Source organism: Heteronotia binoei, chromosome 4 (assembly GCF_032191835.1).
Source record: "Heteronotia binoei isolate CCM8104 ecotype False Entrance Well chromosome 4, APGP_CSIRO_Hbin_v1, whole genome shotgun sequence".
In the NCBI taxonomy this organism is placed as follows: domain Eukaryota; kingdom Metazoa; phylum Chordata; class Lepidosauria; order Squamata; family Gekkonidae; genus Heteronotia; species Heteronotia binoei.
This window is the reverse complement of record NC_083226.1, coordinates 33,702,044-33,725,416: the sequence shown is the minus strand read 5'-3', so window position 1 is coordinate 33,725,416 and position 23,373 is coordinate 33,702,044. Positions and strand designations below refer to the sequence as shown.

Genomic DNA, 23,373 nt, shown 5'->3' with positions numbered 1-23,373 from the left:
TCTAAAAGAGGGTGAAGAATGAAGATCATTCTTTGACAGACAGCTCTTAAATTGGATTGATGTGGATGCTACCTGCTGCCATTATGCTTTAAAGGGGGGGGGGTTATTTTTTGCTTTTTCCTTTGCTTTATTCTGTATGTGCTGTGTTTCAATATGTTTTACCCTTTTTTGTGCACCTCCTTGTTTGCCAGGCAGCCTCTAAAACTTTGCTAAATAAATTCTCAAGCATTGATGATAATAACCAAAGTTTAAATAATAAACCAAAGTTAAGTTAGTCTACCAGTAATGACTGGGTATCCAGACGTTTCTAGGGCACAAAAGACATGAAGATAATGGTTCTTCCCCCCGCCCCCTCCAATTATTTGAGCATCTGGTACTCAGTCCTGAATGCCAAGTGCTACTTTAGGCTAGTGGGTGTACATTCTGTATATAAATGATATATGTGGAAAATCTAACGTCCACTGAGTCTACGAGATATTTTGTTGGTCACAGTAAAGAGAAAACAAGCATCCCAATGCTGACTTGGGATGGCAGAAATACAGGGTCTTCCACCCACCTGGTTGGCTGCAAATCACATTTGCTGCTTGAAATACACAACGGAGGAAGAGGGGATGAATTCGGAGCTGCCTTCAAGCTTCTTCGAAGCATTTGGGTTTGGGTTTGGTTTGTTGTTTTTTTTAAAGAAAAGAGGAAAAATGCATATGGGCATATGGGAAAAATGCATATGGGCATAAGATAACAAAACCCCATTTGGGGAACTGGGAAATCTCTAAGACAACGTCACATGTGTTCCGGTCCCTGTGACATATTACTCCCACTTCTGCGGGGGAACAAAACAAATTTCCAAGTGCATCCTCTGATGGTCCACCCACTGATCGTGCTAGAAGATTTAAGGTCTGCACTGCAACTAGGCTACAGGGGGAACAGAAATGCAATTTACGCCATATCTTTAACTCTCCCTCCTGCACAGACATTTTGGAAATTATTTCATTAATCTGTGTTTTTGTTAGTCATCACGCCTTTTAAATGACAAGAGGTGATCCTGAGTGACCAGTTTTAAAGTATTTCTCTTCCTGACTGATGTGATTGGCTGTTCTCTTAATGCTGAACAAAGCAGCTTAGTTTTCGGTCAGGAGGATATTTGTCACAGCCTAATTAAGCTGAAATTGATACAGCTTGGGGGACCTGGGGCTATATGTATTTTTAATGATATGCTAAATCCATGAGAACTTTTTTTTTTTTGGGGGGGGGGTGGTATGTTAAAAAGCCAAGATGATAAAGCTAAAAGGTTGTTACCTTCTGATTTGGAGAAACCAGTCCAAGACAGGAAAGCCTCCTGGGTTAGGACAGCATTCATTCTGGGATAACAATGGCATGCTTGCTGTGTTCTGCTTCTTCTCACCCGTTATCTTTCCATGTTTGGTTTTGCAGAAGTCAGGAGAGAAGTGTTTGCTGGGTGCGACACATCAGGGGAAGGCTGTGGCCTCTATGCCCTGTTGTTGGCCCCCTATGTGAGACAGGATGCTGGGCTTGAAGACCAATTGTCTGATACAGCAGGGCTGTTCTACTTCTTCGCCAGAACATCCCCCTGTTCAAAAAGCAGTTCAAGAAATAGGCAGGAGCCAGGTTTTTCCTTAGGTGGGATTGTAGCCATCCCTCCTGTCCCTCACTGAACTGCCATTTTACCCCCATGTCCTTTGGTGACTTTAGCTGTAATGCTATTATTGAGGAGCTGCTGTCTGTGGCCCAGAGGACTGTGATACAGAAAGCACCATAGGACTTTCTTTTCTATTCAAGCGTATCTAACGGAATACCTTCTTATGTGAAATCTCCATCAGCTCCTGAAAAGGCCAAGCACCAGCTGGTAATGTTAGAGTCTCAGGGATTTGCAGAAGACTTCTTGGTTATGAGACTGCAGGGGTCTTTTGCTCAGAACAGGGCTTGAACCACCTATGGCCAGCCCTTTATTAGTCTGAGGTGGCAGATAAAAATACAAAGGTGTAGCTGGTATAGTGTCTAAAAAGTGTATGGTAACTATGAAATACATGGCTCAAATTTCTCCTGAGTCTAAATCCAGTGGGAAGCTGTAAACCCCACCATCTGGACACCTGTGAAAATTTTTTTAAAAAGCTGACATACATGTGCCCAGTGAATCTCCAGGGTATTGGTTGAAGGCCCACTACTGGAGATCCTTTTAAGTGTATTGACCCCACACCATGAAAAGTATGTGCTCTACCATTGAGCTGCAACCCCTTAAGTCAGATCTGTCCATGAGCTGTGGCCAGTTAAGTGAAGCTTATTTGACTTAAATTGCAAGACTGGTATAAGAATATCTGAGCTAATGTATGCGAAGTGCTTTAAACATACCTAGATTCAGGGGTGGAATTCTAGCAGGAGTGCCTTTGCATATTAGGCCACACACCCCTGATGTAGCCAATCCTCCAAGAGTTTACAAAAAGCCTTGTAAGCTCTTGGAGTATTGACTACATCAGGGGTGTGTGGCCTATTATGCAAAGGAGCTCCTGCTAGAATTCCACTCCTGCCTAGAATAGTTTCAGAGAGTAGACATTTTGGGGGTATAAGCTTTTGAGAATCAAAGCTTGCTTTTATCAGATATCTTTCACTCTTGAAAACGTACACCCTGAAAACCTTGTTGGTCTCTAAGGTGCCAGCGGACATTCAAAAAGGTGTCCTCCCTACTCATGTGAAGTCTGAAATGGTTTGCCCAGAATTCTACAACCTCATTCAGCATGATGTTAATTAGTTGGAATATTTGCCACTTTTCTCCCCAAAGGGATGCAAAGCAACTTACACCAATATAAAAACAATCTCAATACAATTTTTTTTAAAAATGAAAAGAAATAGAATATCCAACTCTGTCTTGGGTTGGGTCAGAATCCAGTGGACCAGCTTTTCTGCAGCTATGAGCTGCTGGCTAAGGGGCAAGAGCCTTAGCTTGCACTTCTGGCCACTCTTAATTTTTATACCTGCAAACAGAAAACAGAACGCACAAGCAAAAGCATAGCTCAGACAGTGCATCTGGCAGCAATGTCCTTCTCAATCTGCCCCCGCTATGAATTGGCTACAAACAGAAGCTTTTTTTTTGTGCTTCCTTCTCTACTCTGTATTCAATTCTGCACTTTTAGAGCAGACTTCATTCCTGAGAATGAAGTTCCGACAAGACCCTGAGTCCCAGGAAGTTCATTCCAGCTTGATTGTACAGCATGGATATTAGCACTTGAATCAGCATGATGAATGGAAGATGGTATGCCACATTCAAAGGGCAATCAATTAATGGATGGAGCTGCCTTGTGATAGTGAGCATTTTGCTGGCACCTACTTTTCTGGCATGCCAGAAATGATTTTTCGCTCCAAAATGTTTGCATAAGATGTGGATTTTGATCTGGGGGACTGTGTTTTATTATTTGAGGGATTAATACATTCTGAATAGCACAGTTTTTAATGGACTGTAGTATTTCATTCCACCCAGTCATGGATCTCTATGTGTCTTACAGCAAAGCAATGCTTGCACACTTGGCTGCCAATATAGTTGGTTTTAGATTTGAAAAAGAAAGAAGACATAATTGCCTTACATGCAGGAAAATGGTGCATATTAGCTTGGTTCATTATTGAGTATTAATATTTCTTTTTAAAGGCAAGCACATTTACATGGATAATCGAACAAGTTATGTATGCTCAAGTAACCATTCATTTTTCTGAACAGTACCTGTTGATTCTCTGGTTCTAACACAGGGGAATGGTAAAAGCCAGTTAAGTTCAAAACACACCAGTATATTACTTTGGTTCCTCATATACCTCAGAATATGCTTTGTTCATCTCTGGAGAAAGAAGACAAACTGCTATGTCTAGAGAGATGGTGATTTTTTTACTGTACCTTCATGACTGTCAATTTTATGATCACTATTACCTTGTGAGGTAGGTGAGGCTGAGACAGTGTAATAGGGTCTGCAGTTGCCCAGAAACTAATTTGGGACTGGAACCTAACTTCCCACTATAAGTCCTTCCCTTATAACATATTGGCTTTTGTTGTACCTTAAGTGGTATCATCTCATGGCTAGACAGCCATTTTGTTGTTCAAGTTACTGTTTTACTGAATCTTTATATTTGCATTATCTAGTTGGGATCCCATACTCTCTCAGCATAAAAGCCCAATAATAGTATTGAGGGGGGGGGGGGAAGAGTTTACATGGTAACAGTGGCAGCCACCCCCACGGAGTCCCCGGTGACTGTGTCACCGTGTACCAATCAAGATGTTGCTCTCCAATGACACGCTCCCACACTAGACACACACATCAGCCACCAGTCAATATGTGTCAGTGGCAGGAACACAGAGATGATACAATGGTGTCATCCATTCTATACTCTCTCCCACATAAAGAAGGCTGCCAGGAAAAGTCCACAAGCTCCCTCCTCCGTCTCTGCAGGGAACTTGATGCAAAGCTTCTCAATTAAACTCTGATTCATGAAGGCACATGTATTTGAATACTGTTCGATCAAACTGGGAAGTCCTGCATTGAATTGGGCAGAGCAGTATTCGGCAGGTGATTGGTAAAGGCTAGGAAGAGCTGCATTGACTCATCCAAGACAATGCAATAATATATAGTCAATGAGTGATTGATACCTAGCCCAATAGAGTCACTCTCTGTAGAGCCCTCAGGATGCCAGTCTTTGTCAACCCATCCATTGCTGTTATGTGTACCTGTTAGACTGTGGAATTATCTGGCCCAGGAGGCTTATCCAGCTGGCTCAGCTTTCTGGAGACTTGTCAGGGGGGAGTGCAGGAAGGAAGAGGAACTAGGTGAAATTGTCCTCCACTTGCAGCGGTGATGCTTTCACTGAGGCCAGAAATTCCATTGTCTGAGGAATGATGCCACTCTAGTTCCTTTGCCTCACTGCAGGCCACATTACTTTATAACCACTTGACTTTTTATCCACATATGCTTTGCAACCATTGACATTATCTCCATTTTGGAGGCCTGCTGGTTGAAGGGGAAGGTGGGAAAGAACTTAGTTTGCGTACATCTTGCATCCACACAGATACAATTGTCTGGTTTTACTTCACCACTCAGATTGCTGGTTGAATTTATTGTTTTTACTGGCTACTGTTTATTTTTTTAATTTTTACTACTGATTATTGCTGTAGTAGTTAGGCTTGCCAGTCCCTGGTTGGGACAGGTCTCATGGCGTGCTGCTGCTTGGAATGACAGTAGGGCAACAGACACAAACACAAAAAGAAATGGTGGTGTCGTGTGCCATTATGTCACTTGCAGGAAAAACCCAGAAGCAACAGAGGGTAGCTTCCAGTGATTTCTAGAGCTACCCTCTGTCACTTCTAGTTTTCCTCAGAAGTGACATAATGGCACACATGACATCATTTCCTCCCATATTCCTACCCCCAAACCTGTTACTGGTTGCCAGACATGGCCTGGTAGTAGTATTTTGCATTATTGCTGCATGCTTATGATTCTTTTTAAGATTACTGCTTTTACATCTATCTGGTTAGTTAGATAACTAGGTAAGCATTGTTCCAATCTCATAATTTTGAAGTATGGTTTCTCCATTATTCATTGAAGGCAGCAACCTTGTCCTCTAGAAGCCATTCCCATTGAACTCAGTGGAAGATGCTTATGAATAAACATGCATTGCAGTGTGCTGCTATCTGTGTCTAAATAGAATTGTGAATCTGCAACAAAATGGCCACTTTGCTGTTGAATATGATATTGTCATGTTCAAGTATAGCCAAAAGGGATAACAGCTGAAGGCTGTAATGATACCAGCCATTTCCATATCATGCATGAAACATGTTCTGATCCTATTACAGGACACTATTTTAGTGGTTGGCTACTTGGGCAAGCAAAGAAGATAAAGAAGTTGCTATCAGGTATCACTGACTTCTCTTTTTATGCTGCCAGTGGTTGGAAGTAGTGGGAGACATCAAAGATTAGCGTAGTTTATCAACTCCAGACCAGAAAAATATCTCAGAAATGGTTACCACACTCTTGTACTGTTAAAGGCGGGTTACAGTTTGGTATCTGATGCTACTATAGTGCTTGTATTTACATTTCTTCTGGCAGAATCGTTTATTGTACTAGAAGTTATTGGGATTTTTTGTTTTGCTTTTAAATGTAATTTTCCCTTTAGGAGTACATTAACTCATCTGTTGTCATCAGTGATTTCGCTATTGTAATAAAATAGTTCAAACATGTTACTTAGTGTGAGCTTTTTTAAAATTAATGTTTATTTTTGTTTTGTCACTTGATTAGGGCTGAAAAAAAATGTAATAATGGGTTGCATTCCCTTTGTTTGTAGAAAGCAGAGCCGTTATAAAAGCTCAGAAGGTAGAGTTTCTCCCACTCTGCATCACAAAAGCCATATAGGATTTCTTTTCACAATGCAGAGCAGGTCTATACAACCAGTGTCATGATTTAACATCTCTGGGTATAAAGTTCCATTCTTCTGAGCTAATTTAGATATCCAGTTCAGCCTATTTATACAAATGGATTGGGAAACATCCAAGACATTTGGAAGATCGGACTTTAAGAGTTTATGCTAAGGCGTTTCTCTATGCAAACTCTGTATGGGGTTGGAGTCTAGGGTTGCCAGCCTTCAAGTAGAGCCTGGAGATCTTCCACTTTTACATCCGATCTCCAACTGGCTGAGATCAGTTTTCCTGAAAAAAATGGCTACTTTGAAGGGTGGAATCTATGGCATTGTACCATGCTGAGGCTCCTAGCCTTTCCAAAACCCGCCTTCTCCCAGATCTACCCCCAAAGTCTCCAGGTATTTTCCAACACAGACCTGACAACCCTAGCTGGGACTTGTTTACCTCAGGGAAGGCTTTTGTCCCAAAGAAGTCCTCCTGTACTTAAGGGTCATTGGGTAAGATAAGGGCAGGAATATGAAGCAAGGCTTTTTACGTAGTTAGCTCCAAGGTTCTAGTATGATCTATGTGCAGATGTGTGTCCCTAGATTTTTGGATTCTAAAAGGAAGTGTAAAGCTTACCTAAACCAACTTTATATGGATCTGAAGAAGTGAAGTCTGACTTATAAAATCTTATTCTGGAATAAACTTGGTTAGTCTTTAATGTGCCGCCTGATTTCTGTTTTACAAAGCCTTTTAATGGTATGGAACTATTTAATGGTATGAAACATTTTAATGGTATAGTTTTAATGTTTTAGAAATGTATTTTTATAGCTGCTGCTAGTGATGTTAGAATGAAGTTACTGTTTTATGAATAATTTTACAAGTGGAGACCTTCAAAAATTCATTGGTATGCATCAAACCACGCATTTCTTCTAATGGAACGGCATTTCGGTTGGCAGAAGTAGAGGCTGATTCTCCTTCTCACCGCAAATCCCAGGTTTGCCCCCAATGTTATTCCTGTGGGTACCCCTGGAAACGAACTCTCAGGGGACTCGTTGAAGCAGAAGGGTGACATTAGAAAGCCCCATTTCTCAAAGCCTGTCAGGGGAGGGCGGGATATAAATCTGATTGATAAATAAATAAAAGTCTGCACATGGTTGGCTACATACCAGTGCATGCTAATATATTTTCTGTGTCCATCTGCTATTCTTAAACACACTTCACAATTGTACTACTCATATACCCTGATTCACATGCCCCTTCCACATGCCTTCCACACACTTTATATAGTTGTGATAGCATCGCTTTCTCCCTTCTCTACCCCTCCCCCCTTTCCGTCAGCAGCCCCATCTGTCCCAAGGCCTTGTGTGCTGTCATAACACCTCAGCAGCTGAGCTAATGTCTAGGGAAGGCTCAGTTCAATATACTGAAGCTGCAGCTATCACAGCTGATAGCCAGAGAGATAGAATGTACTTCAAGAAGCTTGTTGTTTACCTTGGATTGTTTTCATTCACACTTCAGTATAGGGTTGTCATCTTTAGCAAGGGACATTCCAGGAAATTTGGGAGTGCTTCCTGGAGAGGGCAGAGTTTGCGGAGAGAAGGGAGGACATCTGGGATATGTCATTCTAGGACTTCGTTTTTTCTTAAACTCTGTGTAAAAGGTAAAAGTAGTCCCCTGTGCAAGCACCAGTCATGTCCAACTCTGGGGTGATGTCACATCATGAAATTTTCACAACACACTTTTTATGGGGTGGTTTATGGGGTCATCTACACTTCCCCCACCCCCAGCAAGCTGGGTACTCATTTTACCAACCTCAAAAGGATGGACGGCTGAGTCAACTTTGAGCCAGCTGCCTGAACCCAGCTTCTGCTGGGATCAAACTCAGATCATGAAGAGAGAGCTTTGACTGCAGTACTGCAGCTTTACCACTCTGAGCCATGGGGCTGCTTAAACTCTGTGTACTACAGAGTTTACCTTCTGAAGTTGCCATTTCTTCCTGGGGTATTGATTTCTGTAGTCTGGAGATCAGTGTAACTCTGGGAGAACTCCAGACCCCCGCTTAAGGTTGGTAACCATAATTACAATTTTTTAAAAAGAGTCCACTGAATTAAAATTTAACCTTATCAATTTTAGCCATAACCTGAAGCTTCATTCATCTCATTATACCAGTATAAGAGTGCTAAAAATATAACTGATTTGGCTTAAAAAAAGATTATTGAGTTATGTTGATTGTAACCTTCAACCAAATTGGGGATGATGAAATATAAATTTATTAGTTAATTTAAAAGAAATGGCTATATGGATGAACCATTATAGAAGACAAGTTTGTACTGGGAATAAAATGGGATAAATATTTTTAATTTTTAAAAAGAGATTTAAGACTTGGCATTGTAAAGTGTGTACACATTAGCCATTCAATGATATTCATCAAAGGGTTATATACTAGCAGGCTTGTGAGTAGAAGAAGAAGAGGAAGAAGATATTGGATTTATATCCTGCCCTCCACTCCGAAGAGTCTCAGAGCGGCTCACAATCTCCTTTACCTTCCTCCCCCACAACAGACACCCTGTGAGGTGGGTGGGGCTGGAGAGGGCTCTCACAGCAGCTGCCCTTTCAAGGACAACCTCTGCCAGAGCCATGGCTGACCCAAGGCCATGCTAGCAGGTCCAAGTGGAGGAGTGGGGAATCAAACCCGGTTCTCCCAGATAAGAGTCCGCACACTTTAACCACTACACCAAACTGGCTCTCTACGAAGTTGCTAGCACACCATAAGAATAAAGCATGTACGGTAGCTTGTCTGCCCAGACATGCCTGTGTTAATCATGTCTGGCCTAGGGGAGGCAATGAAATGGGGGGGGGGGGGTTGTGAAGCTTTCTTGCCTTGTCAGCTGAGGAGTATTCTTATTCATCACAAGCAACAGTGTGAATATGTTTTCCAGTTGTGCTGCCCAGAAATAAGTACACGTTGTAGAAAATCCAGTGTGATGTCCTATAAACTTTTTAAGGCATGGGTTTAGTAGTTCTCTGGATTAAATCCTACGTAGACAACTGGTCTGTGGCTATGCTTCAAACAAATATCACAGCAGTTTTTAAAGGTCAGAATTTGTATCAAGCACTGAGAGGAGAAAACTGACTTTGCTGTCTGGCTTTAAGAATCATTCACAGAGCCTTTTAAAACAGTGGTTATTTTTAGGGTGGCAAAAGACATTGCCTGAACCAAACAACTGGTGCCAAAAAGAATGACTCTGGATGACAATTTTACTTCTAATACACAGCAGCCAGTTAAATGGAGCAAGTTGGGAGAGTTTTATGCTCGGGGTTTTTTTTTTTTTGTAGAAAAAGGCCAGCAGGAGCTCATTTGCATATTAGGCTACACCCCTGACATCATCATTGTTTCAAACAGGGCTTTTTTAGGCAGAAAAAGCCCAGCAGTAATTCATTTGCATATTAGACCACACCCCCTGATGCTATGCCAGCCGGGACTGCATTACTCCATACGTTTCATTAGCAGATGTTATGGGGAAGAAGTGGTTTTGACACCAGGCAGCTGTTTTTGTTAATATCTTGTACCTCCCTCAGGTCTGTTTTTTCTTCTGCTTTGTATTCCAGTATCAGTGTCTGAGTAGAAAATATATGTGCCTCAGATCAATTGTAGACTGCGTGAGCATGTTCAGATTCTTGTGCTTATAGGCCAAACACACTGTGGAGGTGGCAGCCCAGTTCTTTCCAGTCACCTCTTCTGTGTAGTTCATCTTCATCAGAAAAAAGATATTGCTCTGTATGTACCTGCGTTGCTCTCACTTGATGCAAGGCTTGCACCTTTCCCCCCCAGTGCTGGTGTAGAACATTTAAAGCAAGTAGTAATAGGAAGCAAAGAGTGAGTATAAATGGGCAGTCTTCGCAGTGGAGGACGGTAAGCAGTGGGGTGCCGCAGGGCTCGGTACTGGGTCCCATGCTCTTTAACTTGTTCATAAATGATTTAGAGTTGGGAGTGAGCAGTGAAGTGGCCAAGTTTGCGGATGACACTAAATTGTTCAGGGTGGTGAGAACCAGAGAGGATTGTGAGGAACTCCAAAGGGATCTGTTGAGGCTGGGTGAGTGGGCGTCAGCGTGGCAGATGCGGTTCAATGTGGCCAAGTGCAAAGTAATGCACATTGGGGCCAAGAATCCCAGCTACAAATACAAGTTGATGGGGTGTGAACTGGCAGAGACTCACCATGAGAGAGATCTTGGGGTCGTGGTAGATAATTCACTGAAAATGTCAAGACAGTGTGCGTTTGCAATAAAAAAGGCCAACACCATGCTGGGAATTATTAGGAAGGGAATTGAAAACAAATCAGCCAGTATCATAATGCCCCTGTATAAATCGATGGTGCGGTCTCATTTGAAGTACTGTGTGCAGTTCTGGTCGCTGCATCTCAAAAAGGATATTATAGCATTGGAGAAAGTTCAGAAAAGGTCAACTAGAATGATTAAAGGGCTGGAACACCTTCCCTATGAAGAAAGGTTGAAACGCTTAGGGCTCTTTAGCTTGGAGAAACGTCGACTGAGGGGTGACATGATAGAGGTTTACAAGATAACGCATGGGGTGGAGAAAGTAGAGAAAGAAGTACTTTTCTCCCTTTCTCACAATACAAGAACTCGTGGGCATTCGATGAAATTGCTGAGCAGACAGGTTAAAACGGATAAAAGGAAGTACTTCTTCACCCAAAGGGTGATTAACATGTGGAATTCACTGCCACAGTAGGTGGTGGCGGCCACAAGCATGGCCACCTTCAAGAGGGGGTTAGATAAAAATATGGAGCAGAGGTCCATCAGTGGCTATTAGCCACAGTGTGTGTGTGTGTGTGTGTGTATATTTGGCCGCTGTGTGACACAGAATGTTGGACTGGATGGGCCATTGGCCAGATCTAACATGGCTTCTCTTATATTCTTATGTTCTTAGTACCCGTTGTTTGTGAAGGGTAGCATAGCTTCACTGCTGGCTAGAGGTCACACCACTTTCTTCCCAGAAAGAACACCTCCAGGGATTGCCAGCTTGCTCCCTGCCAGCCTGGGAAGGAAAAGCCTCAAGGAGTTTGTTTTCCCCAACCAGTGGTCACTTGATGCACATGTGAGAGGAATAACACACTATCCTTGGCCCCTAGCCTGAGATCCTTTGGAAGCATTCTGAATATTTTTATGGAACTTTTTTTTTAAGTTGTTCATTCTTATTGTACAAATGGTGACCTGCAGTACTTGCAGGGGGTATCCCTCTCCCTCGCTTAATTTACCACCATTGCTAGGGCCATTGCTACTCCTGGCCACACACCCTGATCACCTATGGGCCCAATTTGACTCTCAGCTTCCACCAAAAGGCCCAATGCAACTTCTTCTCCCTCCACCACCCCTGGGGCTGCTATGGCTCAGCTCTGACATCAGCGACGGACCCAATGTACCTTCCAATCTTGCTGCTGGGACCGTTGCAGCAGCTTCTCCCCCCACCCCACCACCATTGCTGCTGTGTTCCTCAGGGTCACAATGACTTCCCTTCCCTTGCCAACAATGTTGGCAGGCCCAGTATGGCTCCTGGCTTGGTTGCTATGCCTGCTGCAGCTTCTTCCCCCATTGCTGCTGCCAACACTGTATTGTCTTCCATCCACCCTCCCCTGCCATTGCCAGCAATGCCAGCAGATCCAGCATGGCTCTTGGCTTCACTACCAGGTCTACCACAGTTTCCCCACATTGCTATGGTTGTCATTGAGGTCACCATAGCTTCCAGGCTTCCGCCCCATAAGTGCCATTGGTGATGATGCCTGGAGGTATATGCGTTGTCTGGGAAGAAATAAAATCCCCCAATGTACTTTGTTTTCAATTAAATTAATGAATTTGTACTTCTTCACCCAATGAGTAATTAACTCATGGAATTTACTGCCACAGGAAGTGGTGGCATCTACAAGCATAGACAACTTCAAGAGGGGTTTGGATAAACTTATAGAGCAGAGGTCCATCAGTGGATATTAGCTGTAAAGTATATGGAACCCTATATCAGGGGCAGTGGTGCTCTGCATTCTTGATGCTTGGGGGACAACAGAGGGAGGACTTCTGGAGTCTGGCCCCACTGGCTCCTGGGTTTTGGCCATAGTGTGACACAGGGTGTCATTGGCCTGATTGAACATGGCTGCTCTTATGTTATGTTTTATGATTTTAGATTTTTGTGCAAACTTGGTGGGGCTCAAGTTTGCAGGAAAATCTGTTTAATATCAGTGTGGTTCTGACGAACAGAGTTAGATATTTGCTGATGGAAGCGACTTCACTATTAGATGTATAGATTTTATTGGTTGTTTGTAAGTTGCCTTGAGTATTATTTGATTGAAAGGCAGGGCAAACGTCTTTTAAACATCGCTATTGAATTGATTTAATTGTTTTTTAAATAAAAGAACTTAGTTTATTTTAAACTAAGAATCCTAGTCACTCTCTGTATAAGGAAGATGGAGAAAAGGCATGAGAAACAAGCAGCATTTGCGCCCAGCATGTCTGAATACAGCCTAAAGGTTATGAGTCTGTATCATTGGTTGAGTAGGCGCAGGTAGAATAACTAAATTCAGGATTTAAATTGGATTTTTAATTTAAATAATATAAAAAATGAATACATCCAGAAGATGTTGTTCAGTAACTTCCTGGGAAATCTAAGCTGATAATTAGAGAGCGTTCTGTGTTCTTTTGATAGCAAAGATATATTTAAAAGCCTTCCGGTGTTACTAAGTAGCAGTATGGTTTTGAATAACAATTTCAGCTACAGTCCTGACTCTGTGTGCAAGTAAAACACTTTTACGGGTTCTACAGCAACACACAATCATTTTTTCAAAAAGATAGGTACAAGTGGTTAGAGTGTCATGCTGAGATCTAGGGGACCCAGGTTCTAATCCCCACAGGGCAATATTGGGTCAGTCATACTCTCTCAATCTAACCTACTTCATAGGGCCCTGAGCCTGCTTTGGCGGGGAGGGCGGGGTATAAATAAAAAATTATTATTATTATTATATTATTATTATTAGGGTTAGGAGAAAATGGAAGAGAGAGAATATTGTTGGAAAGTGCTTTGGATCCACACTAGGTAGAAGAGTGTGGCATAAATAACTAGTGTTAGGAATGGAACCAAAAACAAAAGTACAAGTATTATGAAAATGTGGTGGGGCCAGATTTGGGATACTGTGTGTATTTTTGGTGGCTCCATCTTGTAATAGATATTGTAAGCAGTGTGTGTTAAGTACGCATTCCCTTTGAGGAACAGCTGAGGCACTTATGCCTTTTAAAGAATCCACACCCCAGTGAACAAAGGATAGCCTGAGGGCGTTTTCGCACTGACCTTAATCGGCAGCGATGTCCCTCTTCACCACGCAGGATCTGCGCGGATTTCGCACCAATTGCCGCGGAGCACCCGGAAGAGCCGCTGGACTTTGCGGCTCTTCCGGGTGCTCCGCAACAATTGGTGCGAAATCCGCGCAGATCCTGCGCAGTGAAGAGGGACGTCGCTGCCGATTAAGGTCAGTGCGAAAACGCCCTGATAGAAGTTTATAAAGTTAAGGATGGCAGGGAGAGGAAGAAATCTTTCACCCTTTCCCCTTACGCTATACCTTGGTGTCACCTAATAAAATTGTGTGGCACTGAGTTAAGAGGCAAAAAGAAATATTCTATATTAACTTCCCTCTCCACACAATTTTCAGTGAGGTCTCCCATTTTACCTGCAAGGTGTCTGCTTTTGAACATAAAGGTGCTGAAGCACTTAGGATCAAAGCTGCATCTTCTCCCATATGAACAGGCTCATTCTTTTAAGGTTTGCTTCCATGGCGCTGCTCTGCAGGTGCCAAGTAGAGGCAGGACCTTTTTTGTGGTAGTTCCCTATTTAGAGAATCTCTTTCCCTATGAGTCTTGCATGTCAACTTCTGCAGTGACTTACATTTGGAATACTGTGTGTATTTCTGGGGGCTCCATCTTGTAATAGATGTTGTAAGCAAATGACTATCTGCTGAATGATTAATGTTTTGCCTTTATGTTGCTATGCTTGCTTTCTTGACTGTTGTAGTTATTTCATTCTTTTCTCTCTACTCTTTATTGTTACTGTTGCTTGCTTTGCCCCTGTTTTGGTCATTCTAATAATTTTAACTGGAAAAGCAAGGCATGCATGTTTTACATTGAAAAGGTCTGTATGCTAACAGTTAGACTTGCTGTGGTCAAGGCAGAATGCCTGTGTCAGGGAAACACATCTGTAGAGCAGAGATAACGTTAATACTGACCAAAAATATTTAGAAGAACTTGACAGCTCAGTTGATAATTGACCATGTTAAAGGTCCAGCAGCACTACTGCGGAGCATCATTCTGCAGAGGAAATTTCTAGTATCGACCAGCCAACTCAAATTAAGCCAAACAGCCATGGTAGATCATTATTGTCCAAAAATAATTCATTTAATGCCCCTTGTGCTAATTAGAGTAACCCAGTTTTGCCAATGAGAGCCACTAAGGCAATAGTCTAAATTGCTGGGAGGAAAAACACTGATAATCGAAACCCGTTATCAAAGATCCAGAACAATATATTTGGAGGAACTTCACTGTAAAATATATTGTACCAGCAAAATGACAGTCCTGTTGGGTTATGGCCAAAGTCCAAGGAATGCTGTCTTTGTTTCCAGCAGTGGATAGGCAGGTTCTTCGGTAAGTGCCCCAAGCATAATATGAAGGAAATATCCCTTTTCTTTTGGTGTAGTGGTTAAGTGTGTGGACTCTTATCTGGATTTGATTCCCCACTCCTCCACTTGCACCTGCTGGAATGGCCTTGGGTCAGCCATAGTTACCACAGAGTTTGTCCTTGAAAGGGCAGCTTCTGGGAGAGCTCTCTCAGCCCCACCCACCTCACAGGGTGTTTGTTGTGGAGGGGGGGGGAAGGAAGATAAAGGAGATTGTGAGCTGCTCTGAGACTCTTGACTGGAGGGTGGAATATAAATCCAATGTCGTCGTCTTCTTCTTTCAGTGCCCATCCCCAGCATATTTGTTGCTTATTGTGAGAGTTTGTGGGTACCAGCTAATAAAGTTTATAGCAATCAGTGTTTGGCCACAGAAACATTATGGATTATCAATCAATGTGTCCTTTAAGAGTGTCCAGAAATGACAGTTGATAAAGAATGCTGCTGCAAAAATGCTATCTGGAGTTGGTCATAGGGACTATATAACTCTTGTCTTGTTCTGCCTGCACTGCGTCAGGGCCAAATTCACTTTGCTGGTATGTTGCCTCTTGAAATCCTCTATGGCCTGGGACCAGCATATGTTAAGGACCACCTATCGCATATGAACCTGCCTTACCATTATGATCATCTTCAGGGGTCCTGCTTCACGTTCTTCTGTCATCTGAAGCTAGACAGGTGGTAAGAAAAGGGCCTTTTCAGTTATGGCACCAAAATTATGAAATTCCCTCTGAGAGCCAGTTTGGTATAGTAGGTAAGAGAAGCAGACTCTAATCAGGAGAGCTGGGTTTGAGTCGCCACTCCTCCATGTAAAGCCAGCTGGTGGACCTCTCTCAGCACTCTCTTAGCCCCACCTACCTAACAGGGTGTCTGTTGTGAGGAGAGGAAGGGAACATGGTTGTTAGTTGCCAACTCTTCTTCTTCTTTCTCTTCCTCTTCCTCCTCCTCCTCTTCCCCCACACTGGGAGATTTGTCTATATTCCCCCTCACTGTCTAGCCAGCGAGTGAAGATTTTTCTGTTTCATCCTGCATTCCCTTACTGACCCTCTTTCTTGTTTGTTTCTAGTTGTGGTCTTTTATATGGTGGTCTTTTAAAGTTTATTTTTAAATGTCTTTTTATTTATTGTTCACCATCTTGAGGGCCGCAATCGGCCAGAACGGTAGGATACATATGAATTAAATAAATGTCAATTATTACTAAAAACATGTTTACGTATGCATATAGGCTTTACTATACTGGCTGCTCATTGATCTCTCACTCTGAAGTTCGATGTCATTTGGCTCTTTAATTTTAAAAGGTGACTGACCATGGAATGATGTGGCCTACTGAGATAACAGGTGTATCGCAATCTCCCACCATGATTTTTTTCTAGTACACTATGGGATTGAGTATCTCCCGTGAAGCTTCACTCTTCATCAGTTTCATGCATGCATAAAAATACTGGCCAGATCAGACCAAAGGTCTGTTGATTCCTGGTCATTTGACTGTGTGTCCAGCACTGACCTTGGTGCCTGTGGACACGCTCTGGCTAGACAGAGCGATTCATTCCCTTCTTGCTTGCAGCATCTGGTTAGCAGGAAAATACTTAAGCGACTATGGAAATTCCAAATGTATTTAAGCCTGATTAACAGCCCTTTCAGTCTGTCATCTGTGAACTTGAAAGTGCACTGATGCACCAAGTTCGGAAGCGCCTGGAGATTTGGTGGTGGAGATTATTCGAGCCCATGGTAAAAAGAACCTCTCCCTCCCAACCCAGGTGGAATAGCACCACTGATAATTAATGTCACTCCTCTTCGTTATTTCCATAGTCAAAGGTGGAAAATAACCATCCCAAGGCTGTCCACGCAAGCGATGGGGGGGGGGGGAGTTAACACCTGTCCTTTCTCTCATTCGGCAGGTGGCAGGTTGCTATATTATATCACCTTTTTGTTAGCCCCTGTCAGAAGGCGGCCCTGGTGGATCATTGATTGGTGTTATTCAGGGTAGTTCTGGGAGAAATTTTCTTTTGCTGTGAAGAGTGGAAGTGAAGGACATGTTAAATCTTCATAATGCATTTCTTTGACGATGAAGCCAGCAAGAGTCTTTTGTGGGGCCCAGGGGATACCACAAGAATGCTGAGATTGCCCTTGCCAACAACACCTGGCAGCCCCTACTTGTCATTGTGTTCTGGAAATATGAATATAGTGAAGCATGGCTTTGTGTGTGTACAGAAACATATTTCCATTCCCTCAAAGAAACCACAACCAGCATCTTATTTATTTGTGGGAAAGAGGGCATACAGTTTGAAGTGTGTGGTTTTTATGCTGACTGCAGACCAAGCCCTGTCCCTTCAAATAGAAGTGTTAAAAAGTAAACGGACAACTTGAGGCTCAGGCAGGTCTGAGAAAAGTGAAGGGACAGAAGAGCAAAGGGAATGGGGAATCTCATAAAAGGCAGGCATAGGACAGCAGAAAGCCTGGATGGGCAAGCCAGCCCTATAGCTAGGGGCCACGGGGGGAGGGGGCCACAGGGGGGTGAGCGCAGAAAGTTGGAGAGGCCAGGGGCTGCCTGTCTCCCTCCTGCACAACTTAAATTGTGGGAGGGGCATGCAGGGAGGCCAGTGGCTGCTCCTGCTGCCCCCTCCACAATTTAGAGGCCAACCAATCAGCTGATTGTGGTCCATTTAAATGGTGCAGGACAGGCAGTGGCTGCTCTTGGGTGTCCCTCCCAGGAGGGGGAGAGAGTGGGGTAGCCCCCTGGATGGAAGGTGAGAGGGGCCCCAAAACTGCCAGGGGGCCCTGGTTAGCTACGGGCCTGAGGAAAGTTGCTAGAAATGGGTACTTGGAATCCATTGGGGAGAGTATGTTTCTTTGTTTTTGTGTTGAGAAGTGTGTTTCTTTATTTTTGATGTTTACAACATTTGTTTTCCCCCCTAATGGTTGTTGACCCAAACTAGTTTATGACTTCATTCCCCTTCCTGGAAGCCTCTTTATCTTATTTTTAGGGCAAAGTCGCTATAAGAACATAAGAGCCTCCCGGATTCCCCCCACCCCCTAGGATTGCCAGCTCTGGGTGGGGACATACCTGGATATGCAGGGGTTGGGGCCTGAGCAGGGTGGGGTGTGGAAAGGGGAGAGGCTCCAGTGGGGTATACTGTCATACATTCTAACTTCTAAAGGGACCATTTTCTCCAGGGAAACTGATCTCTGTTGCCTAGAAATCAGTTGTAATCCCAGGAGATCTCCAACCCTAATCCCTTTTGTGCTCTATTTAGTCCAGCATTCTGTTTTATCCAGAGGCCAAACAATTGCCCTGGAGGGCCAGACAAACCAAGGCTACCTCCTGACATTGATATTTAGAGGTTTGCTGCTCAAGTAGATAGAGGCTTTAAACATGCATATTCTGAAGGAGCCTGTTTAGCAATCCCAGGTAGGTCTGCCCAGAAATTCCATTTTATTCATTGGGATTTACTCCCCAAAAAGCATCTTTAGGATTGCAACCAAATTCGAAAGAGAGGAACTTTATAACGTTTTATTTCCTAATACTTTGTCAGTGCCTCCTCCAGCAAATATAGAGCTGTACGAGGCTGTGAAGGGAAGCTGGGTTGACTGAGAATTTGGAATTTCTTTGAATCACCTTTGGCAATCGTTTCTCAAATGGATGCGACTTTTTTGCGAGCTCTTAAGATGTCCCACAAATGCAGCTTCTCTTATAGCAGTGATTAGGGGAAATGCACATTTTCGTAAAGGTTGAACAGCTGGATGTTCTGTGCCCTGTCCTGTTTGTTTGCTCAGTTGGCTACATCAGCTCTTAAGCCTCCGTGCTGGAGAGGCATTGGTGACGGTAGTATTGGTGGAATTGTTGGTGAACCCTATCAGATCTCATCAGCTTTCTTCCTCCTGTTTAAAATTCACAGACGTGCTTACCCTTGGATACCTTTCCAATGCGGCAGGAATGAAAATCGAGATGTTGTTGAATATATAAGCCTCTTCTGCTCATCATATGAATGACCAGGGCCTGAACCTTGTACCCCCCCACCCCCTTCATATATTACTCACAATTCTGCTCTGCCTACCATATTTCTGTCAGTTGTGCAGGGGATAATGATAGAGGGCCTTTGGCAGGTAGAACTTTCTGAAGGCGTTTTTGGTACTCCTATGTAATACCCACAAAATTGCTTGGGGAACAAACCAGTCCCGGGAACAGAGACTGCTGGTGTTCAACATCCTCACCCATTGTGGCTTCTGAAGCGAACTGTTTTAGGAACCCAACGGCACAGGTACCTTTTTAAAAATGTTTACGGTATATCTGGTTGTATTTCTTTAAAAGAATAGCAGCAGCAGAAACACAGTCAGCAGCATTTACAATCGGGAGAGGCAGTTATGGGAGGCAGGTGTGTGGAAAAGACAACAGAGCACCCTAGGACGGTCACAGGTGTGTGCAAGATTACAACCTTTCTTTAAACATACCTGTGCTTGAAAGACCAAACCAGGATAATGATTTACCACCGACAGTGACCCTAGTGTAGGGTCTGTTCACCATAAATCCCGCTGTGGGAGCCCAAACCCTTCCTGGCTTTTGGAAATACTTTTCCAGTCATCTGCTGCTTAACTTTTTCCTGCCACTTACCTACTTCAGTGGTTGCTACTGGTTGCCACTCCCTCTGTGTGCTAGGCGTAGTAGAGATCATTCTCATCGAAGTTTGGTTGCTATGGTAACATGCAATCTGCTATGTTCTGTGTCTCCAGGAGCTAGCAGTGATTATAGTGTGTATGCGTGGGGAGGGGGGGACTTTGTAGCATTTAAGTAAACATCACCTTTACCTTATATGGAACTTCCTGTTCTGCCTTTTGAAGCTGTGATTGGGTGAAGCCCATTTCTCCCATGCCAGGGGGCTTGCGGGTTCCTTTGGCTGAAGTAATGGCCTGGGTTGGATTGATAGCCTGTGCAGACCCTGTGTGTTTTTTGCTGTTTGTTTACTTTCTGCTGCTTTGAGGGCAGAATTGGCTGCAGCTTGAAGCCTTGTGTAGAGTTCGTTTGGAAATAACAGTAGTAGTAATAGGTGTACCTTTTGCATTTCTGTTCCCTGTGGGAATGCAGGTAAATTGCTTGCAGGGCCTTGTGCCTGCCTGAACGCATCTGAGATACCAAAAGGAACATCTCTGTAGCCTACAAACTGGTTCTTCCGCACTGTATGAGCTGTATGGCTAAAGGTGGGCTCCAGATGCTAAGGTGATGTGTGCTTACCTGGCAGCCAGTGGTATTTAAGTATGATGGTGTGGTTTTTTTTTTAATGTAGTGATTTGTGTTATGTTCTGTCCATAATCAACCCTGTAAAATAAATAATTGCTAGCATTTTGTGGCTTTGAATCAGTATCGTGGCAGCTTACCCCAAAGGCATCTTGCGGAAGTGAGATTCGAACGGGGCTGCCTAGCTCAGTTTCGTATGGTATTCTAGTTCTTCTTCCTTTTTTTTGCAAACATGTCAGATTGGGCTGTAAACCTTAGTTTTAATGAAGGATGCTGTAGACCATTCTGCATGCAGTGCTTTTTTTTTTTTTTTTTTTTAAGACTGCCGTTTCTTGGGATGTTTTGGAATCTGCATGCATTCCCAGTACCTGGCAGTCTCCTCCTCGAGGCTTTAATTCCCAGCGTCTTTATTTTATTACAGCCGGCGAAATCGTTTTGACGTGCTCCTTGCCAGAGTACAAGTGTAGCCCGTCTGCAGCTGAAAATGAATTGCTTTTCATTTGGCCTTTTGCCATCAGTTCCGGTATTTGAAACTGACACTCTGGAGCCTTGCTAATGTTTTTGTGTGTGTGTGTATTGGAAAAGGATGGTGCTATGTGCTGAGCAGCAGGCTAGTGAGTAGGGGTGGGGTTTCCACCCTTTTATATTTTGCAGCCAGTGACGTGAGCAGTGCCTGGAACAATCAGGCTGCCTCAAAACAGTGTAGTTGAAGATGCCCTGCGTGTGTGCGGTGGCGGGGGACCAGCTTTGGTGCATTTTTAAGCAAACACTGATTGCTACGATCTAAGCTCCTCGGAGATTCCTCTCCTCCGAAAACTATTCTGAAGACGATTTGTGCACTGGGGTTTATTCCTGCTCTCCTTTCCCCTCCCCTCTTTATCCCTTCCCAAATTGTATTGTATTAAATTATATTAATTTATTTTGTTTGGTGGAAATGATTGGAGTGAATAGCGTTCAGAGTACCAGCAAGGTCCGGGTGAGAGCCACAGGTTCGGTGAAATACCCGCGAGAGGATACTGTCTGGCGGCAAACCCACCGCTCAAAGTCTATGAAAATTTCCAACTCCACGGAGTTTACTGCTAAAGACGCTAAGGTAAATGTACAGAATATGTCTACATCTCCACCATATTTCTGGTATGCCGAGGTAGGGAAGGGTGGGGGTATTAATGATAGGAGCCCTTTGGCAGAATAGTACCTTCTGGGGAAATCTGAAGGCGTTTTTGTATGCCTCAGGATGTTCACAAAATTGCTGGGGGAAGAAATCAGCCAAGGGAAATGAAATCCCAGACTTGAAGGAATGCTCTGGGTCTAGTAGGTCAGCTTCCAGAGACTATCACAGCTAGGGACAGAGACTGATAGCAAACTCTGCTAACTTCCTAGTTTGATCCAAGCTACAAGCTAGCCTATGCTCTGATCTGAAGAAAATTTACCTGCATTGCATGGGATGGCTTAGAATTTAAATGCAGAAACCTTTTGCGTGCTGGATTCAGATGCATCCCCCCCTTCTCCCTTGTCGCGTGTCTGTGTGGGTGGGTTGTATTATTCAGGTGATGTTTTTATAATGCACAGCTAAATATTGTCATGAAATATTCATTATGCACTCATTAGCATGTGTGTGTGTTTACGTGGATAGCATTGTGGTTTTGTTTTATTTTTTTTTTACTTGTCATCTGTGTACTGTGTTTGGCACTGGAGACGGTTATGAAGCTGGCTTTAACCACCTGCTTTTGGGATCTGCTTGGAGTGCCTTTAAACAGTGGTATTGCATTCCATTCTGCTTATCCTTTTAAAAACAAAAATCGTACAGGCCAGCACGTTTGCATAGCGTGAAGCATGGTTGCCCGGCTTGTCGGAGAGTGGCTGGATAAGTCTAGACAAGGCGTTTGGAATCTCACTAAAGGGGATAAGCATGTAGGCAGGACAGGTCCCAGATTTCCTCCCCCTCTCTCTCCTCCCCCCCCTTCTCCTCCACTGCAAATGATAAACAGGCTAATTCCACAAGAATGGGAAGCCAGGGGGTACAGTAGCCTGATGGAAAGGAGAATTCTGAAAAACTGCCTCCAGAGACTCTGTACTTTTGGAAATTAAGATCCAAGCATTTCTAGTCTCTATGTGTGCCATGATGCTTATTTATGCCTTTCTCTCTCTCCCCCAACCCCTTGCACGATGCCTCCTTTGGGGGTGTCACCATATGAGAGCCACATGAATGCTGGCTAAGAAAGGATGGTAGAACGTGCCAACTCTCCCCTGGCTTTGCCCGCATGTTTAGTTTAGTGGTTGCTGTCATGTATTTAAACACTGTAGTCCTTTAAGAAACACATGGAAGCCCCCTTTGACCAAGAGGAAAGATTGGAATTCTCACACTTGCATGCATGTTCATATAGGATCCATTTCATTTAGCCCCCCCCCCCCAAGAAAGACTTCTGTAGCAAAACATCCCATAGACTAACACAGTGTGTTTGCCTCATGTGGCTGCGATCTGACTAGCTGACAGCAGCTGCAAGGTATGACCAAATTAAACCCCACTGGAATTGTTGAGTGGCATCGTAAAATCGCAACATTTCCAACTGATAAATAACAGACCAATTTGAGTAATGTCATATTAGCAACATCTCATCTTTCCATCATACTTGTTTCCCCCCACCATCTTTTAATTTGGCATCATGGACACAAGTTCCCCTTACCCTTTCTTTGCTAAGCCTCTCTGGGCTCTCAGTCTTCGTGTCCATCTCCTGAGGGTCTGTTCAGGCATGCATGTTTGTCCATTGCAGAGTAATTACCCCAGATTGAATGCTTGCCCTGCCCCAGTTTCAACATGTTTTTTTCTCCAAGGGCAGTTCATGCATTTGGCTGAGGCTCACGAAATGTTGAGCAATGAGCTTTCATGCGCTGTCTATGCAGATGTGAACCATCCCAGTCGTTATGCATCAAAATCATCTGGCTACATTCTACGGGACCGTTCGTGTGTATAAAGTTACTTCTTGTGTAATTGCTTGGAAGATTGTCTCTCTTGGATGTGAGATTCATGATATTAAGCT

At 43.5% G+C, this 23,373-nt stretch overlaps 1 protein-coding gene across 3 annotated transcripts in view; it reads left to right on the top strand.

The window, feature by feature from the left end:
* Positions 1–23,373, top strand: part of PSD3 (pleckstrin and Sec7 domain containing 3) — a 204,722-nt gene that overhangs the window by 117,078 nt on the left and 64,271 nt on the right. The window contains exon 1 of one of the 3 annotated variants that reach the window (XM_060237097.1): positions 21,023–21,428. The exons of the other annotated variants lie outside the window; for them this stretch is intronic. Coding sequence (XP_060093080.1) covers positions 21,270–21,428 — 159 coding nt within the window. The 5' untranslated portion in view covers positions 21,023–21,269. Of the gene's footprint in view, positions 1–21,022; positions 21,429–23,373 lie in introns of those variants that run through there. 3 annotated transcript variants of the gene reach the window in all.